The sequence below is a fragment of the Pristiophorus japonicus genome, chromosome 1, assembly GCF_044704955.1.
Source record: "Pristiophorus japonicus isolate sPriJap1 chromosome 1, sPriJap1.hap1, whole genome shotgun sequence".
Lineage (NCBI taxonomy): Eukaryota > Metazoa > Chordata > Chondrichthyes > Pristiophoridae > Pristiophorus > Pristiophorus japonicus.
Genome location: NC_091977.1, coordinates 108418974 through 108437412, shown reverse-complemented (window position 1 = coordinate 108437412; position 18439 = coordinate 108418974). Strand labels below are relative to the sequence as shown.

Sequence of the window (18439 nt, the reverse complement as noted above, 5' to 3'; positions counted from 1 at the left end):
CCAGCTCTGGGCCTGGAAAGCCCGACTGTATACTACGCCACCTCAGGGTGGGCGCCAGTAGTCTGGGATGGCTGGATGACAGGCAGCGACAAGTGCAATGGTGGAGTGGCAGTGGTGGGATCAGGAATGCTGTCATCCAGAGACAGAATAGCAGGTTCCTGCTCCACTGACCCACTGCCACTCCCCCAGGGCAGCACCTCAGCATTGTTACTAATCTGCTGGAGCACAGATTGGCGGCCTGCTGTGACACCGTGAGATCCCTGGTGAACTGTGGTGGGCCCAGCGATGACGACAGCAGTCAGAGCTTGCATGGCATCCAGCTGAGACTGCACAAGAGCATTTTGAGATTCGATGGCGCCAATCATTGACTGCATGACAGCACTAAGATGCTGCATGGCATCCAGCTGAAGCTGCATGTGAGCAGTCTGAGACTTGATGCCAAGAATCATTGTCTGCATTACGGCTACGTTGCATCGCTTCCACCTGTGCCGCATTGGAAACTGCCGCATCGCCCATGACACTCATCATCAGGCCTGGATTCACACGGTCTCTCTGGGAGTCCATCTGTGGAAATGATTGGCTCCATGGTGTACGCGGAGCTCTGTGCAATGTTGAAGGCAGATACCTCCACGCTCCTTACCATTGCCGAGATGCTCTCGGGCACCCTTGCCATTGCACCCATCATCTCAGAGTGCATGCCCATCACCCTTCTTGTGAACAACTCCCCATCGAGGTCCTCCTCTATACAGCAGAACTTATGCATGAACTCACCCACCAGGGAGCTGGTGAGAGATGCAGTGATGCGGTGCTTTTCTCCTTCTCTTCTCCTTCCTCACTCTCAGTGGGAGGCTCAGGGACAGGCTGCTCATCTGGTTGCTGATTATTTGAAAGCATAAATCACAAGACTCGGGTTAAAATGAGGGCAGTGGGGGCAAGGAGGAAAGGAGCAAGGAATGCAGACATTGTCAGGAGCTGGAAAGTGAGAAAGGATTGTTCTGTGAGAGGAAAGTTGGATGAGAGGAGAGGGAATTAAGTTACAGTTGTTGCCTCCAACGGGGTTGATGTTGCCAACGGCTATGGTGCCCACCTGTTGCCCAATGAGTCGCAGTAATCGCTCCTCAAGGTCTGTAAGCTGTTGGAGCTGCACATCGCCTCCCCCCCACCCCCGCCCCGCCCGTTCTCTGCTGTTCCCTCCTTTTGTGGGCCATCTTGGCCTGCAAGAGAAACGAATGTGAGTGAGTGAGAGTCCAGCTATGTGTTTGAACATAAGAAATAGACGCAGGAGTAGGCCATTTGGCCCCTCGAGCCTGCTATGCCATTCAATAAGATCTTGGCTGATCTGATCATGGGCTCAGCTCCACTTCCCCGCCTGCTCCTCTTCACTCCCTTAATCGCTCAAAAATCTGTCTATCGCTGCCTTGAATGTATTCAATGACCTAGCCTCCACATCTCTCTGGGGCAGAGCATTCCAAAGATTTACAACCCTCAGACAATAAATTCCTCCTCATCTCAGTTTTAAATGGACAATCCCTTATTCTGAAACAATGCCTCCAAGTTCTAGATTCCCCCATGAGTGGAAACATCCTCTCTGCATCCACCTTGTTGAGCCCCCTCATTATTTTATATATTTCAATAAGATCACCTCTCATTCTTCTAAACTCCAATGAGTATAGGCCCAACCTACTCAACCTTTCTTTATAAGTCAAACCCTTCATCTCAGGAACCAATCTAGTGAACCTTCTCTGAACTGCCTGCATTGCCAATTGGGTGATATGCATGCCATAGTTGAATAACTGTAATTATAGGTAAGACATGAGAGGTGGATGGGAGTTTGGGTAGGTGCAGATGCTTGTTGGATGAGTGGTTGGGGTGTAGTGCTTTGTGCAGTGTGCACAGACTGAGTTTCAGATGCTGGTATGTAGGACCTGTTGAAGAATGTAGGTCGTTGAATTTCTTCCGGCACTGTGTCAGGCTGCGTACGATCACACTATTGGCTGAGACCTCCAAGGCCACTTCCCTCCACGCTGCCCTGAAGACCTGGAGCAATGGCCTCCTTCCAGTGGCCAGGAACAGCACTGCACTCCTTCACTCCATTCCCGCAACCATTGGCTCCAATGCCTGGTCTGTGAAACGATGAGCTCTCTCCCTGGGAGTGGATGAGTCATTACAATCAGGGAATTGAGTTGGTTGCAGAGAGCGTTCACAGACAGCAACACTGATAATGAGGATCTGCACAATGATGCTATCTCCCCTTTAAGAACTGGAAGGAGCCAATGTGAAGGATCATTGCCGATTGTATTACATCTAAAATTCATTATATCTCAATTGAGGTCATTAGCCCTTTATTTTAAAAAAAGCCTTCCTATTGGCAATCAATCAGAATTTTGGGCCTCACATCGGCATCATCTAGGCTTACTTTGCACTGGTAGCAGAGGAAGCAGAACCTGCATAATTTCTGGCAGGGATCATTCATCCCATTAGTCCCACCTCTTCTAATATCAGCATGGGAAATTTTTCATCATGCAAAAAAAAAGTGGCAGAAATTGGTCCTGGTCCAAATTATAGACTCGTCCGCCACCTGGTTAGAATGAGTAATTAGTACTGCCAAGAATGATTTTCTCTTAAGTGTACATTCTTGTACCACCATTAATGTACATTGCTTCACCAGTGGTAAGGGCAGGTAATCACACTTGTGATTCTCTTCCCCACCCAGCCAATTGTGTTAACATTACATGTTAAATACTATATAATGAAAGGAATCCTGTGTCATTGATTATAGATTATTGATTAAGGAACAAGGCCTTTTGGCCCATCGAGCCCATGCCGGCTCTCTGCAAGAGCAGCGTTGTTAGTCCCACTCCCCCGTCCTTTCCCCGTAGCCCTGCAGTTTTTTTTTCAGGAACCTATCCAACTCTCTTTTGAAATCTGTGATTGAGTCTGCCTCCACCATCATCATCATCATCATAGACAGTCCCTCGGAATCAAGGAAGGCTTGCTTCCACTCCCAAAGTGAGTTCTCTGGTGACTGAATAGTCCAATACGAGAGCCACAGACCCTGTCTCAGGTGGGACAGACATTCGTTGAGGGAAGGGTGAGTGGGGCTGATTTGCTGCGCGCTCCTTCCGCTGTCTGCGCTTGAACTCTTCACGCTCTTTGCGTTGAGACTCGAAGAACTTAATGCCCTCCCGGATGTACTTTCTCCACGTCGGGTGGTCTTCGGCCAGGGGCTCCCAGACATCAGTGGTGATGTCGCACTTTACCAGGGAGGCATTGAGGATGTCCTTGTAACGCTTCCGCTGCCCACCTTTGGCTCGTTTACCATGATGGAGCTCCGCATAAAGCATTTGCTTAAGGAGTCTCGTATCTGGCATGTGAACTATGTGGCCTGCCCAGCGAAGCTGATCGAGTGTGGTCAGTGCTTCAAAACTGGGGATGTTAGCCTGGTCGAGGACACTAATGTTGGTGCACCTGTCCTCCCAGGGGGTTTGCAGGATCTTGCAGAGACCTCGTTGGTGATATATCTCCAGCGACTTGAGGTGCCTTCTATACATTGTCCATGCCTCAGATCCATACAGGAGGGCGGGTATTAGTACAGCCCTGTAGACCATGAGCTTGGTGGTAGATTTGAGGGCCAGGTCTTCAAGCACTCTTTTCCTCAGACGGCCGAAGGCTGCACTGGCGCACTGGAGGCGATGTTGAATCTTCGCATCAATGTCTGCCTTTGCTGATAAGAGGCTCCCAAGATATGCGAAATGGTCCACGTTGTTGAGGGCTGCGCTGTGAATCTTGATGATTGGAGGGCAGTGCTGTGCGACGGGGACAGGCTGGTGGATGACCTTTGTCTGCCACTGAAACAGCCGTGGTCACCCTGGTCTCAGGCTGGAGATCTGGTTGTAGGAGCTGGCAGAGCTCTGTGACCATGTCCTTGGTCAAGCAGAGCCTTCTAAGACACTGTTCCTCAGTGAAATTGATGTAGGAAAACAGCTGCTGGAATATCCTGGGTGGGTAAGGCCTCCTGTTTATAGCCCTGTTGCCCCTCCTCCCTCTGGACACATTTTGCAATCTTTTTCTCTGCCTCCGCTGCCTCCGACGTTGATGCTGGAAGGCGAAGTCCAGTGCCAGTAAAGCCCCCAATACTCAAGAACAGAACATAGGAAATAGGAGAAGAAGTAGGCTATTTGGCCTCTCGAGCCTGCTCCGCCATTCAATAAGATCATGGCTGATCTGATCTTGGCCTCAACTCCACTTTCCTGCCTGCTCCCCATAACCCTTGACACCCGTGTCATTCAAAAATCTGTCTTATCTCCACTTTAAATATATTCAATTATCTAGCCTCCACAGCTCTCTAGGGTAGAGAATTAGAAAGATTCGCGACCCTCTGAGAGAAGAAATGCCTTCTCATCTCAATTTTAAATGGGCGACCCAGTATGGAAATGTTGCAGTTTGAAATCTGACCTAAATCTTTGAGGCAGAAAATTCCTTAAAGTGAAAAACACTGAAATTGCTCAAAACGCCTGATTGCCTATGTCAAACAGAGAAGGCAGCATTCTTTGTTGAATAAAATAATCTGGAAGTTGACGCCTTTAAATACCACTTCTCCAGCAGTCATTCGACTGCATACCACCTCCTCTACCTGCCGTTATTACCAGCAGGTGCTCATGCAGGGGGTGAGAAGGAATTTCTGATTCGGGGCGCTAAGGGCGATGTCACGATATTCGGGGCGCTAGGGACCGAGGTGCTAAGTTTTAGCGCCAGGGAATTTTGTGGGCATAGTTCAATCAGGCGCGCCCGATCTCTAACCCATTTGCACCCCGTTGTTGCCGCTCCACCTCCCCGCCCCCCCAGAGGCGCTAACTGGAGGCGCAAAGGAGGCCAATTTCTCCTCCAAAATCTACACTCTTCAGCCAGAACAGCTTACCCCCATTAGAGCATTAAGGCATCAAAGTGTCAGTGTGTTGTGTATGCAATAACTGTTAGACTGAGTAATGTTTAACTCCAAGAGGTATGACCTTGGCTCTGCTTTATTAAGGCCCAAAGTAGCTAATATACAAAATGGCTGGCTTTTTATACTTGGGTTGCACACATGTGCGTGCAGCCCAATGGTCTCCAACAGTGACGCCATCTAGTGGCTAGTGATTCCAAAAGTATATGCATGACACATGGTCGCACTATCTCCTCTGAGTCAGAAGGATGTGGGTTAAGTCCTACTTGAGCACATGATGTAGGCTGACATTTCAGTGTAGTACTCCACGAGCGCTGCACTGTCGGAGTCACTGTCTTTCGGATGAGAAACTAAAGCTAGATCCCGTCTGCTCTTTCGCGTGAACGTAAAATATCCCAAAGCACTATTCAAAGAAGAGCAGGGGAATTTTCCCATTAGCCAATATTTATCCCTCATCCAACATTACAAACAGATTATCTGGTCATTCATCTCACTGCTGTTTCTTAGACATCACAACGTGCAAATTGGCTGCAGCGCTTCCTAAATTAGAACAGTGACCGTACTTCAAAAAGCACGTACTTGGCTGTAACATACTTTGAGAGGTCCTGATGTTGTGAAAGCTGCAATATAAATACAAATCTTTCTTTTCATTAACATGCTGCTCTGAAATTACTGTCTCCATTGATAGACGCCCAGGGAGCATCAGAGATGACACAGACATTCACCCCTTCAGGCAAGTGCTACTATCCCTCGGGTTTTGGATTAGGTGAGGTTGGCAGGCAATGGAGTGAGGCTCCAAGAATTTTGGCCCGAGATTGTTTCCAAGGTATTGAAATTGAATTGCAGCAACATTGTTTGGACTAGAATTTGGGAGTGAAAGCAGATGATTATTTAATTAAGTTGTAACAATTCTTGTAAAGATGTCTATATAATGAGGAATCTGGATCTTCTTGGGTTCACCAGCAAAAAAAGTTAATTCCTTGTTTTATGATGTTTCAGCTAATTTGTTCCTATCTCTTTATGCCGTTTGCCTTCATGATGGGAGTGGACTGGAATGACACCTTTATGGTAGCCGAGCTTCTTGGAATAAAAACTTTCTTCAACGAGTTTGTAGCTTATGAAAAGTTATCTATGCTGATTACCAGAAGAGTTGAAGGCAAACCTGAGTACATCGATGGTTTGAAGCAGTATTTGTCAGTAAGCAAATATAATTGTTTCTGCATGAAGAACCTTGATATTATACCTGTACTTCTAAAGCAAGCCGCATCATATATATTTTGATCTAATTAATCAGAAGGTTACGCTCGTTCATTACACAAAACTTAGTTTCTATTAAGTAGTACAGAATTGTAGTGCACTCCAGGGCTGATGCCCTCTCTTAACCAATTACAAAATACATTGAAATGATTCCAATGCTACAAAGATCAGCCAGTGTCAGGGATGCTTCTTTATGGTGGGAGGAAGTCCAGCCATGCTGGAAAGGCGTCCCAATTCATAAAAGCTTGTGATTCCTATCACGGCAAGCAGATTGAAATCGTCGACAACAGAATGACCAATACCACACTTATAAATGTGAATTAGTGAACCTAAAAATATTTTATACTTCCCTCTTTTAGTATTAAATCTTTTCCTCAAATAAGTTTGTTTTGTATACTCAAATCTAATTTGCTCTGTATGACCTTATTCAAATATCGAAAATTATGGCTTTTTTACAGGATAATCAAGTATTCAGTCTCTTTACTCTATGGCTCTTTTTTATAGGTCCGTTCTGAAGCTATTGCTACATATGCCCTGTGTGGATTTGCTAACTTTGGTTCTGTTGGTATTTTGATGGGAGGACTAGGTAAGTTTTTACTTGCTGTGTTTGCTAGTTGAAGGATGTAATGGGGCCGAAATTCAGCCTCCCAAAAAGGCCGCTTACTGCTAGAAAGTGGCGGCCAAGCCGCGGAGTTCAGTGGCGGCCCCCGCTGCTGCCGACCCCTCCTAAGTGCGTCATTAAAGGGCACACCACCAATCTCCCGCATCTCAATTGATATTCAGCACAAAAACTCTTCGGGCCACCAAGCGGTGCCCCCAAAGCTTTTTCTGTCGGTGCACCTTGTTTTCAGTGTGTGGGACCTGGCTGCGCGTGGCCATTCACGGGGAGGGCGCACTGCTGCAGCCGTCATTTTATTTTTTTTGCCGGCCAACTTCCAGATCGGCCGGACAATTATGCCCCCGGGTTCAGCTGGGCCGCCAACAGGCAGGCTGGCACCTTCTCTTGGAAGCCAGGCTGCTGGCCCAGCTGAAACCCTCCCTGATGGCCCAGTGGACCTAACTTGGGCTGCAAAATCACATGGAGATGAAGCAGAGCCAGCGAAAGGGAACAAGCTGCTCTCAGAGGGAAGAGGAGGAGGCGGAAGAGGAGGAAGCAACCCATACAGCCTCTTTCTGGCTGGAATATCCAGGATCAAATCATCCGCCTGCAGTGCCAGTGACCACAAGACCAGTTCCCCTTTCAACATTTGTCCCATATCTTACCTGCCCTCTGTTACTGACTATCATAGCGTTTTCTTGGCCACAAGGCTGAAATAAATGCCACCATAAAGCAAGCTTTCCAATCCAATTTTATCCATATATACATCCAATATTACATCAAAAATCAAATAATCATCCTTGTTGATTCCCTTAGTGACTGTTTTGCATGTGCCTTTGCCTATCCTAATGATGCTACACTGTGCTGCAGATTGGCTGGTGGAAAACTGTTGACTTTCAGTGGGGGTCACTGCAGATGGCCTTGCAAGATGACCTCGAGAACCTGGTCAACCACTGGCTGGGCAGGCTGGATGTCTGAAATGAGGAAGACTGAAGGATTAAGTTGTGGTGAGGGGATGGGGGTAAAGCAAGAGATGTGAAAAGGAGGATAACGTATGAGGATACCGGTATCTTGTATTCATTCAGCCCCACCACTGGCCAAGGGCTCAGCCATGCCCCCGCCAAGAATGCCCAGAACCATCTCCTCCACGGGGGTGAAATGAAGCTAGGAACGTGAGGTATGCCTCGTGTTTGGTATTGTTAGTAGGTAAGTAATGGTGGGTGGGGGCGTCGGGGTTGTGCATTGAGCAGTTGTGAGGCTAGTGGTGCAGTTGGTAGGAGATGGCTTTTGAAGATGCATTCACTGACCTTGACCACTCGTCTGAGATCATGAAATCTCTTTGGACACTGGAGCCAGGTCCTGGGGGCAACACTGCTGGCAGTGATGGCCTCGGTGATCTGGTGCCATATCCTTCTTTATGTGGGTAAAGAATCTCCCAGTTTTGACCCTATGCACAAAGCTGGACTGCTGCGTCTGAGACCAGGTGTGACCTTTCCCTGGCCTATTGAACCATTTGTGTTGGGGCTAGACTTTGAATTAGTCTCCAGATCGCCCAAAAGTGGGCGATATTTCCAGCGTTAGCGATTATATTGTTTTTTGTGATCACCGGAATATCGCCCATTTTCAAACCCATTATAGTTTCCACTTTTTAATTTGGGTGTTAGCCGTAGCGATGTGAAATGGACGTTAGCAATTTATTCAGTCATACAAGGCCGGCATCCATTGCAACGGTCTTCCCACGTTTCGGGAAATTAGGGGATCTGCACATACGCAGAAGAGAGTGAAAGTGAAAGAGGAGAGAGAGAGAGATAGTGGAGAAAGTTGGTGAGGGAATGTAGTGCTGGTATTGTGGATTGATTATTTGTGATATTCTTGAGATTATTTGCTAAAAAAAATGGATGCAATTGAAATGAGGAAAAGAAGGATGAGCGAGGAGGAGGAGGAAATGGTAGAAGCGGGAGAGATAGGAGGACTTAGGCGCGCAAAGCACTTTATTGAGGAGGCCAATGCTGCCTTAGTGGCAGAGGTTGAAAATAGGTGGGCACAATTGACCCAGGGTGGTTGTGGGAAACCATCCCACCCACGCCCGGGTTTATCAAAGGAATTGGGCGGAGATAGCCGAGTTGATATCTGCGAGCATGCTTGAGGTGAAGGAGCCCAACCAGTGCTGGAAGCACTGGAATGATCTGGTTGGAGTAATTATTAAATTTACTTATATAATAAATTGCAATGATGCAATGACGGTAGATATAACCATGCTTCCAAAGTGTAATAGCATAAAACGTTAATGGTGACGATGATTAGCATGGGATGACTAATTGTGGATTGTCTGTGTGTTGTGTCGTGTAATAGTAATAATAATATGATATCTGTCGGTAATCTGCGATCTGTTTTATCTGTAAAAGTACCTAGCAATGATCTTATGCCATGCCATGCTCTTGTCACCTTTGCTGGCACCGACCCCACGGAGGTTGGTTCGGCGCAGTCGGACTACTCCGGGAGTGGTGGATCTGAGTGTGGACATGGTTAACTTGTCCAGGACAAGCGTCGACATTGGTCGGGAGCTCCTCTAAGCAATGGGTGGATTATCTGGCCAGGTTGCCGCTCTGTCCGCGATCGTCGCAGAGAAGGTGATGCAGATAGCAATGGCACTGGAGAGAATAGCCGGGAACACTGATGCCAGAGAGCAGCCAGTGGTCCCGTAATATGGCACTGCACCCCCAAGGTGCCATACCCCCATTGCTAGAGACACATGCGAGTCAGGAGGAACATCAGAAAAGTCCTCTCAATCGACTTCCCAATCTATGTATCTGCCGTCATCCCCCCACCCCACCGAAGCAACGCTCTAGGTGCCCTACTGCAATGTGACTTGGAGTTGGTAGGGGGAGAGGAAGAGATTGGGTACAGAAGACTCGTAGGGGGGTGGGGGGTGGTGTGGAAAGGAAAGGAGGGGCGTGCCCGCAGGGAGGGAGGGAGGGTTATTGTTAGAAACATAAATACATAGAAAATAGGTGCAGGAGTAGGCCATTCGGCCCTTTGAGCCTGCACCACCATTCAATATGATCATGGCTGATCATGCAACTTCAGTACCCCATTCCTGCTTTCTCTCCATACCCCTTGATCCCTTCAGACATAGGGCCACATCTAACTCACTTTTGAAAATATCTAACGAAGTGGTCTCAACAACTTTCTGTGGTAGAGAATACCACAGGTTGACAATTCTCTAAGTGAAGAAGTTTCTCCTCATCTCGGTCCTAAATGGCTTATCCGTTATCCTTAGACTGTGAACCCTGGTTCTGGACTTCGCCAACATCGGGAACATTCTTCCTGCATCTAACCTGTCCACTCCGGTCAGAATTTTATATGTTTCTATGAGATCCCCTCTCATTCTTCTAAATTCCAGTGAATATAAGCCTAGTCGATTCAGTCTTTCTTCATATGTCAGTCCTGCCATCACGGGAAACAATCTGGTGAACCTTCGCTGTACTCGCTCAATAGCAAAAATGTCCTTCCTCAGATTAGGAGACCAAAACTGTACACAGTATTCAAGGTGTGGCCTCACCAAGGCCCTGTACAACTGCAGTAAGACCTCCCTGTTCCTATAGTCAAATCCTCTTATAAAAATCCAGTAAGCCATTTGCTTTCTTCATCGCCTGCAGTACCTGCATGCCAACTTTCAATGACTGATGTACCATGACACCCAGGTCTTGTTGCACCTCCCCTTTTCCTAATCTGTCACCATTCAGATAATATTCTGCCTTCCTATTTTTGCCACCAAAGTGGATAACCTCACATTTATCTACATTATACTGCATCTGCCATGCATTTGCCCACTCACCTAAACTGTTCAAGTCACCCTGCAGCCTCTTAGCATTCTCCTCACAGCTCACACTACCACCCAGCTTAGTGTCATCTGCAAACTTGGAGATATTACATTCAATTCCTTCGTCTAAATCATTAATGTATATTGTAAATAGCTGGGGTCCCAGCACTGAACGTTGTGGTACCCCACTAGTCACTGCCTGCCATTCTGAAAATTACCTGTTTATTCCTACTGTTTGCTTCCTGTCTGCCAACCAGTTCTCTATCCACGTCAATACATTACCCCCAATACCATGTGCTTTAATTTTACACTAATCTCTTGTGTGGGACCTTGTCAAAAGACTTTTGAAGGTCCAAATACACCACTTCCACTGGTTCTCCCTTGTCCACTCTACTAGTTACATCCTCAAAGAATTCGAGAAGATTAGTCAAGCATGATTTCCCTTTCATAAATCCATGCTAACTTGGACCGATCCTGTCACTGCTTTCCAAATGCGCTGCTATTACAGCTTTACTAATTGATTCCAACATTTTCCCCACTACCGATGTCAGGCTAACCGGTCTATAATTCCCTGTTTTCTCTCTCCCTCCTTTTTTTATAAAGTGGGATTATATTACCTACCCTCCAATCCATAGGAACTGATCCAGAGTCTATAGAATGTTGGAAAATGACCACCAATGCATCCACTATTTCGAGGGCCACTTCCTTAAGTACTCTGGGATGCAGACTATCAGACCCTGGGGATTTATCGGCCTTCAATCCCATCAATTTCCCAAACACAATTTCCTGACTAATCAGGATTTCCTTCAGTTCCTCCTTCTCACTAGACCCTCGGTCCCCTAGTATTTCCGGAAGGTTATTTGTGTCTTCCTTCGTGAAGACAGAACCAAAGTATTTGTTCAATTGGGTTGCCAGTTCTTTGTTTCCCATTATAAATTCACCTGATTCTGACTGCAAGGGACCTACGTTTGTCTTCACTAATCTTTATCTCTTCACATAGCTATAGAAGCTTTTGCAGTCAGTTTTTATGTTCCCTGCAAGCTTACTCTCATACTCTATTTTCCCCCTCCTAATTAAACCCTTTGTCCTCCTCTGCTAAATTCTAAATTCCTCTCAGTCCTCAGGATTGCTGCTTTTTCTGGCCAATTTATATGCCTCTTCCTTGGATTTAACATTATCTCTAATTTCCCTTGTTAGCCTCGGTTGAGCCACTTTCCCCGTTTTATTTTTACGCCAGACAGCGATGTACAATTGTTGTAGTTCATCCATGTGATCTTTAAATGTCTGCCATTGCCTATCCATCATCAACCCTTTAAATATCATTCGCCAGTCTATCCTAGCCAATTCACGTCTCATACCATCAACATAAGAACATAAGAACATAAGAATTAGGAACAGGAGTAGGCCATCTAGCCCCTCGAGCCTGCTCCGCCATTCAACAAGATCATGGCTGATCTGGCCGTGGACTCAGCTCCACTTACCCGCCCGCTCCCCATAACCCTTAATTCCCTTATTGGTTAAAAATCTATCCATCTGTGATTTGAATACATTCAATGAGCTAGCCTCAACTGCTTCCTTGGGCAGAGAATTCTACAGATTCACAACCATCTGGGAGAAGAAATTCCTTCTCAACTCAGTTTTAAATTGGCTCCCCCATTTTTTGAGGCTGTGCCCCCTAGTTCCAGTTTCCCCAACCAGTGGAAACAACCTCTCTGCCTCTATCTTGTCTATCCCTTTCATTATTTTAAATGTTTCTATAAGATCACCCCTCATCCTTCTGAACTCCAAGGAGTAAAGACCCAGTCTACTCAATCTATCATCATAAGGTAACCCCCTCATCTCCGGAATCAGCCTAGTGAATCGTCTCTGTACCCCCTCCAAAGCTAGTATATCTTCCTTAAGTAAGGTGACCAAAACTGCACGCAGTACTCCAGGTGCGGCCTCACCAATACCCTGTACAGTTGCAGCAGGACCTCCCTGCTTTTGTACTCCATCCCTCTTGAAATGAAGGCCAACATTCCATTCGCCTTCCTGATTACCTGCTGCACCTGCAAACTAACTTTTTGGGATTTCATGCACAAGGACACCCAGGTCCCTCTGCACCGCAGCATGTTGTAATTTCTCCCCATTCAAATAATATTCCCTTTTACTGTTTTTTTTTTCCAAGGTGGATGGCCTCACATTTTCCGACATTGTATTCCATCTGCCAAACCTTAGCCCATTTGCTTAACCTATCTAAATCTCTTTGCAGCCTCTCTGTGTCCTCTACACAACCTGCTTTCCCACTAATCTTTGTGTCATCTGCAAATTTTGTTGCACTACACTCTGTCCCCTCTTCCAGGTCAACTATGTATATTGTAAACAGTTGTGGTCCCAGCATTAACCACCGATTTCCAACCCGAAAAGGACCCATTTATCCCGACTCTCTGCTTTCTGTTAGCCAGCCAATTCTCGATACATGCTAATACATTTCCTCTGACTCCAGTACTCTTTTGTGTGGCACCTTATTGAATGCCTTTTGGAAATCTAATTACACCACATCCATCGGTACACCTCTATCCGCCATGTCAAAGAATTCCAGTAAATTAGTTAAACATGATTTTCCCTTCATGAATCCATGTTGCGTCTGCTTGATTGCACTATTCCTATCCAGATGTCCCGCTATTTCTTCCTTAATGATAGCTTCAAGCATTTTCACCACTACAGATGTTAAACTAACCGTCCTATAGTTACCTGCCTTTTGTCTACCCCCTTTTTTAAACAGAGGTGTTACATTAGCTGCTTTCTAATCCGCTGGTACCTCCCCAGAGTCCAGAGAATTTTGGTAGATTATAACGAATGCATCTGCTATAACTTCCGCCATCTCTTTTAATACCCTGGGATGCATTTCATCAGGACAAGGGGACTTGTCTACCTTGAGTCCCATTAGCCTGTCCAGCACTACCCCCCAAGTGATAGTGATTATCTCAAGGTCCTCCCTTCTCACATTCCCGTGACCAGCAATTTTTGGCATGGTTTTTGTGTCTTCCACAGTGAAGACTGAAGCAAAATAAGGTCTGAGCCATTTCCACATTTCCCATTATTAAATCTCCCTTCTCATCTTCTAAGGGACCAACATTTACTTTCGTCACTCTTTTCCGTTTTATATATCGGTAAAAGCTTTTTCTATCTGTGTTTATGTTTTGCGCAAGTTTACTTTTGTAATCTATCTTTCCTTTCTTTATTGCTTTCTTAGTCATTCTTTGCTGTCGTTTAAAATTTTCCCAATCTGCTACTTTCCCATTAACCTTGGCCACCTTATACGCATTGGTTTTTAATTTGATACTCTCCTTTATTTCCTTGTTTATCCACGGCTGGTTATCCCTTCTCTTACCGCCCTTCTTTTTCACTGGAATATGTTTTTGTTGAGCACGATGAAAGAGCTCCTTAAAAGTCCTCCCTCAATTGTGCCACCGTTTAGTCTGTGTTTCCAGTCTACTTTAGCTAACTCTGCCCTCATCCCACTGTAGTCCCCTTTGTTTAAGCATAGTACGCTCGTTTGAGACACTACTTCCTTACCCTCAATCTGTATTCCAAATTCAACCGTACTGTGATCACTCATTCCGAGAGGATCTTTTACTCGGAGATCGTATATTATTCCTGTCTCATTACACAGGACCAGATCTAAGATAGCTTGCTTCCTTGTAGGTTCTGTAACATACTGTTCTAAGAAACAATTCCCGTATGCATTCTATGAATTCCTCCTCAAGGCTACCCCGTGCGATTTGATTTGACCAATCGATATGTAGGTTAAAATCCCCCATGATTACTGCCGTTCCTTTTTCACATGCTTCCATTATTCCCTTGATTATTGTCCGCCCCACCGTGAAGTTATTATTTGGGGGCCTATAAACTACACCCACCAGTGACTTTTTCCCCTTACTATCTCTAATCTCCACCCACAATGATTCAACATTTTGTTCATTAGAGCCAATATCGTCTCTCACAACTGCCCTGATATCATCCTTTATTAAAAGAGCTGCCCCACCTCCTTTCCCTTCTTGTCTATCTTTCCGAATTGTCAGATACCCCTGTATGTTTAATTCCCAGTCTTGTCCACTCTGCAACCACGTTTCTGTAATGGCCACCAAATCATACCCATTTGTAATGATTTGTGCCGTCAACTCATTTACTTTATTTCGAATGCTGTGTGCGTTTAGGTAGAGTGTTTTAATACTAGTTTTTAAACCATGATTTTTAGTTTTGACCCCTCCTGCAGCCCCTTTATATTCATACATATTGTCCCTTCCTATCCCCTTGTGGTTTACACTTACCCCAGTGCTACTCTGCTCTGTTGCCTCCTGCCTTTTGCATTCTTTCTTGGGGTCCTGTTCAGCTGAGCTCTCACCCACTCTATCTAGCTCAGAGCCCTCTCCTGGGTCCCGAATATTCCTCGCATTGAGGCACCTATCTTTAAGTTCATGACCCTAGTCTCTGAATTAACTGTGTCACTCTCCATCTTAATGAAGAATATTATGGTCACTGTTCCCCAAGGGGCCTCACACAACAAGATTACTAATTAATCCTCTCATTACACAACACCCAATCTAGGATGGCCAGCTCTCCAGTTGGTTCCTCGATATATTGGTCTGGAAAACCATCCCTTATACACTCCAGGAAATCCTCCTCCACTGTATTGCTACCAGTTTGGTTTGCCCAATCTATATGTCGATTATTTTGGCTATTTTTTTTTTAATTGTTGAATTTTGGATGGTTGGTGTTTGAATTGTTTAAATTATGTTGATGTTGCTGTCGTTCATTTTTTAATTAAAACATGTTAAACTTTTTCACTATTGGGGTGGGGTGGGTGGCGGGGGACATGCATATATGTTTATAAAAATCGTTGTTGTTTTTAAAATGTATTATTTATAAATGTTTCACTGTTGGAGTGGGTACATGGGTTTTAACAGTTGTGTTGTGTTTGTTCAAAAAAATAATTTAATAATATATATTTAATTGTGCAGTATCTTCAGATAGCAGAAATGTTAAGCCTATACAAAGTTTGCAAACACTGGTGAGGCCAGGCCAGGAAAGGCAAAGATTAAACTTTACGTAAATCTACTGTAACTGAAACTGTCACAAACATAACGCAAACCGTTCATTTATGAGCTGCAGACAGAACAATCTTGCAGCTGCATAACTACCACCAACGTTAGTTCAAGCAAAGCGTTCATTTATGAGCTGCTGACGCAACAGTCTTACAGCTGCGTAACCACCACAGGCCCTTTCCTGCAGTCTAGAGTGGGATGGGGGCATGGTTTCAACGCCAACCTGATTGTTCTCCCTGAGGTCCTCATCCACCTCCTCGTCCTCTTCTTCCTCCTCCCCTACTGAGGTGGACCAGCAGTCCCATCTGGCAATTCTTGTCTCCTCCTGATAGCCAAGTTATGCAACATGCAGCACACCACAATGAACTGAGCAACCTGCTCAGGGTGGTATTGTATTTCACCTCCTGAGTGGTCCAGGCGTCTGAAGCGCTGCTTAAGCACTCCAATTGTCATTTTGACAATATTGCGTGTGGCTATGTGGCTTTCGTTGTATCGCTTTTCGGCTTCTGTCTAGGGCTTACGCAGGGGGGGTCATCAGCCAGGTGGCAAGGCCATATCCTTTATCCCCCAGCATCCAACCGTGACCTTGTGGCTGACTCTTAAACAGGTCAGATATAGTGCTCTCACTCAAGACATGTGCATCATGGATGCTCCCTGGAAATTTTGTATTGACTGCCATTATTATTTGGTTGTGGTCGACAATGAGTTGCACATTCAGGGAATGGAATCCCTTTTGGTTCCGAAACACCTCTGCATCCTGAAAAGGTGCTTGCATGGTGATGTGCGTGAAGTCTATTGCACCCTGCGATTTGGGGAAGTTTTCTATTCTGGAGAAACCCAAAGCATTCTCAATCTATGCCTCCCTGGTCATAGGGAAGCTTATAAAGTCCATCCTGAGAGCGTAAAGCGCTTTAGTCACCTGTCGAATGCAGCAATGCATGGTGAGCTGAGCGATACTGCAAATGTCGCCAGCTGAGGCCTGAAAGGAGCCCGATGCATAGAAGGAAAGTGCCGCAGTAACCTTGACCTCAACGGGCAGTGCGGTCCTGATGGTGCTGTTAGGCTGCAGATCTCCCTTAATGAGCTGGCATCATCATCATCATAGGCAGTCTCTCGGAATCGAGGAAGACTTGCTTCCACTCTTAAAATGAGTTCTTAGGTGGCTGAACAGTCCAATACGAGAGCCACAGACTCTGTCACAGGTGGGACAGATAGTTGTTGAGGGAAGGGGTGGGTGGGACAGGTTTGCCGCACGCTCTTTCCGCTGCCTGCGCTTGATTTCTGCATGCTTTCAGTGATGAGACTCAAGGGCTCAGCGCCTTCCCGGATGCACTTCCTCCACTTAGGGCGGTCTTTGGCTCGGGACTCCCAGATGTCAGTGAGGATGTCGCACTTTATCAGGGAGGCTTCGAGGATGTCCTTGTAACACTTCTGCTGCCCACCTTTGGCTCGTTTGCTGTGAAGGAGTTCCGAGTAGAGCACTTGCTTTGGGAGATTCGTGTCAGGCATGCGAACTATGTGGCTTGCCCAGCGGAGCTGATCAAGTGTGGTCAGTACTTCAATGCTGGGGATGTTGGCCTGGCATATCTCACTGATAACCTTCTTTTGGAAGCGCAGCCTCCTAAGCCACATGTTCTCGGACAAGTTCAGGTTTGACCGCTTATCCCTGTAAGTGCGTCGGGTGTAAGTTCTCCTAATCCTCATCAGTCTGCCACCTCATTGCTTGGGCATATAACGCTCTTCAGTATGTATATCTTCTCCCACCTCTAGTCTGCAGCATGTGAGTAGTCATCAATACTGGCTGAGAAGTTACAGGCCCTATTATTATTATGTATTCAGAATTAATAAATTGTCCTCCAAAAACTCATTAAAAATTCAAATTGGCCACAATATGATTAGATGGTTGCTCAGATTTTACAAACATCTTAAAAGCACTTACAAATTAATTAAATACTCCAAGAACTTGAAGCAGCATTTTATATGAAAAGTCCTCCAATTTACAAAATGGCTTCCATACCACTGGGTTAAGGTCAGGTGAGTGCAGCTTTTTTTCAACAATTTTTTAAGCCGAGCGATCTTTTGGGTGATATATGGGCGAGATGCTGAAAGTAAAACTCAGTGATTTTCTGGGCGTTAGTTTCCATTCTAAACAGTATTCTGGGTGGTGCACGATTGTTGACGTCATATTTTGAAAAAAAAATATGGGCGGGCGGTTTAACTAATTCTCGGCGTTAACTTTATGTCAAAACTAACACAGGCAATAAATGGGGATTTATCGACCTTCAATTCTGCCAATTTCCCTAACACAATCTCCTGCTTTATAAGGATATCCTTCAGTTCCTCCTTCTCACTGGACCTACTGTCCCCTAGTACATTCGGAAGGTTATTTGTGTCTTCCTTCGTGAAGACAGAACCGAAGTATTTGTTCAATTGGTCTGACATTTCTTTGTTCCCCATTATAAATTCACCTGAATCTGACTGCAAGGGACCTATGTTTGTCTTCACTAATCTTTTTCTCTTCACATATTTATGGAAGCTTTTGCAGTCAGTTTTTATGTTCCCTGCAAGCTTCCTCTCGTACTCTATTTTCCCCCTCTTAATTAAACCCTTCGTTCTCCTCTGTTGAATTCTAAATTTCTCCCAGTCCTCAGGTTTATTGCTTTTTCTAGCCAATTTATATGCCTCCTACTTGGTTTTAACACTATCCTTAATTTCCCTTGTTAGCCATGGTT

At 45.6% G+C, this 18439-nt stretch overlaps 1 protein-coding gene across 1 annotated transcript in view; it reads left to right on the top strand.

The window, feature by feature from the left end:
- The window catches only part of LOC139229975 (solute carrier family 28 member 3-like), a 249072-nt gene that overhangs the window by 224130 nt on the left and 6503 nt on the right, over window positions 1-18439 (top strand). The window contains exons 11-12 of the mRNA XM_070862064.1: window positions 5942-6139; window positions 6704-6785. Of these exons, the coding sequence (XP_070718165.1) occupies window positions 5942-6139; window positions 6704-6785 (280 nt within the window). The remainder of the gene's footprint in view (window positions 1-5941; window positions 6140-6703; window positions 6786-18439) is intronic.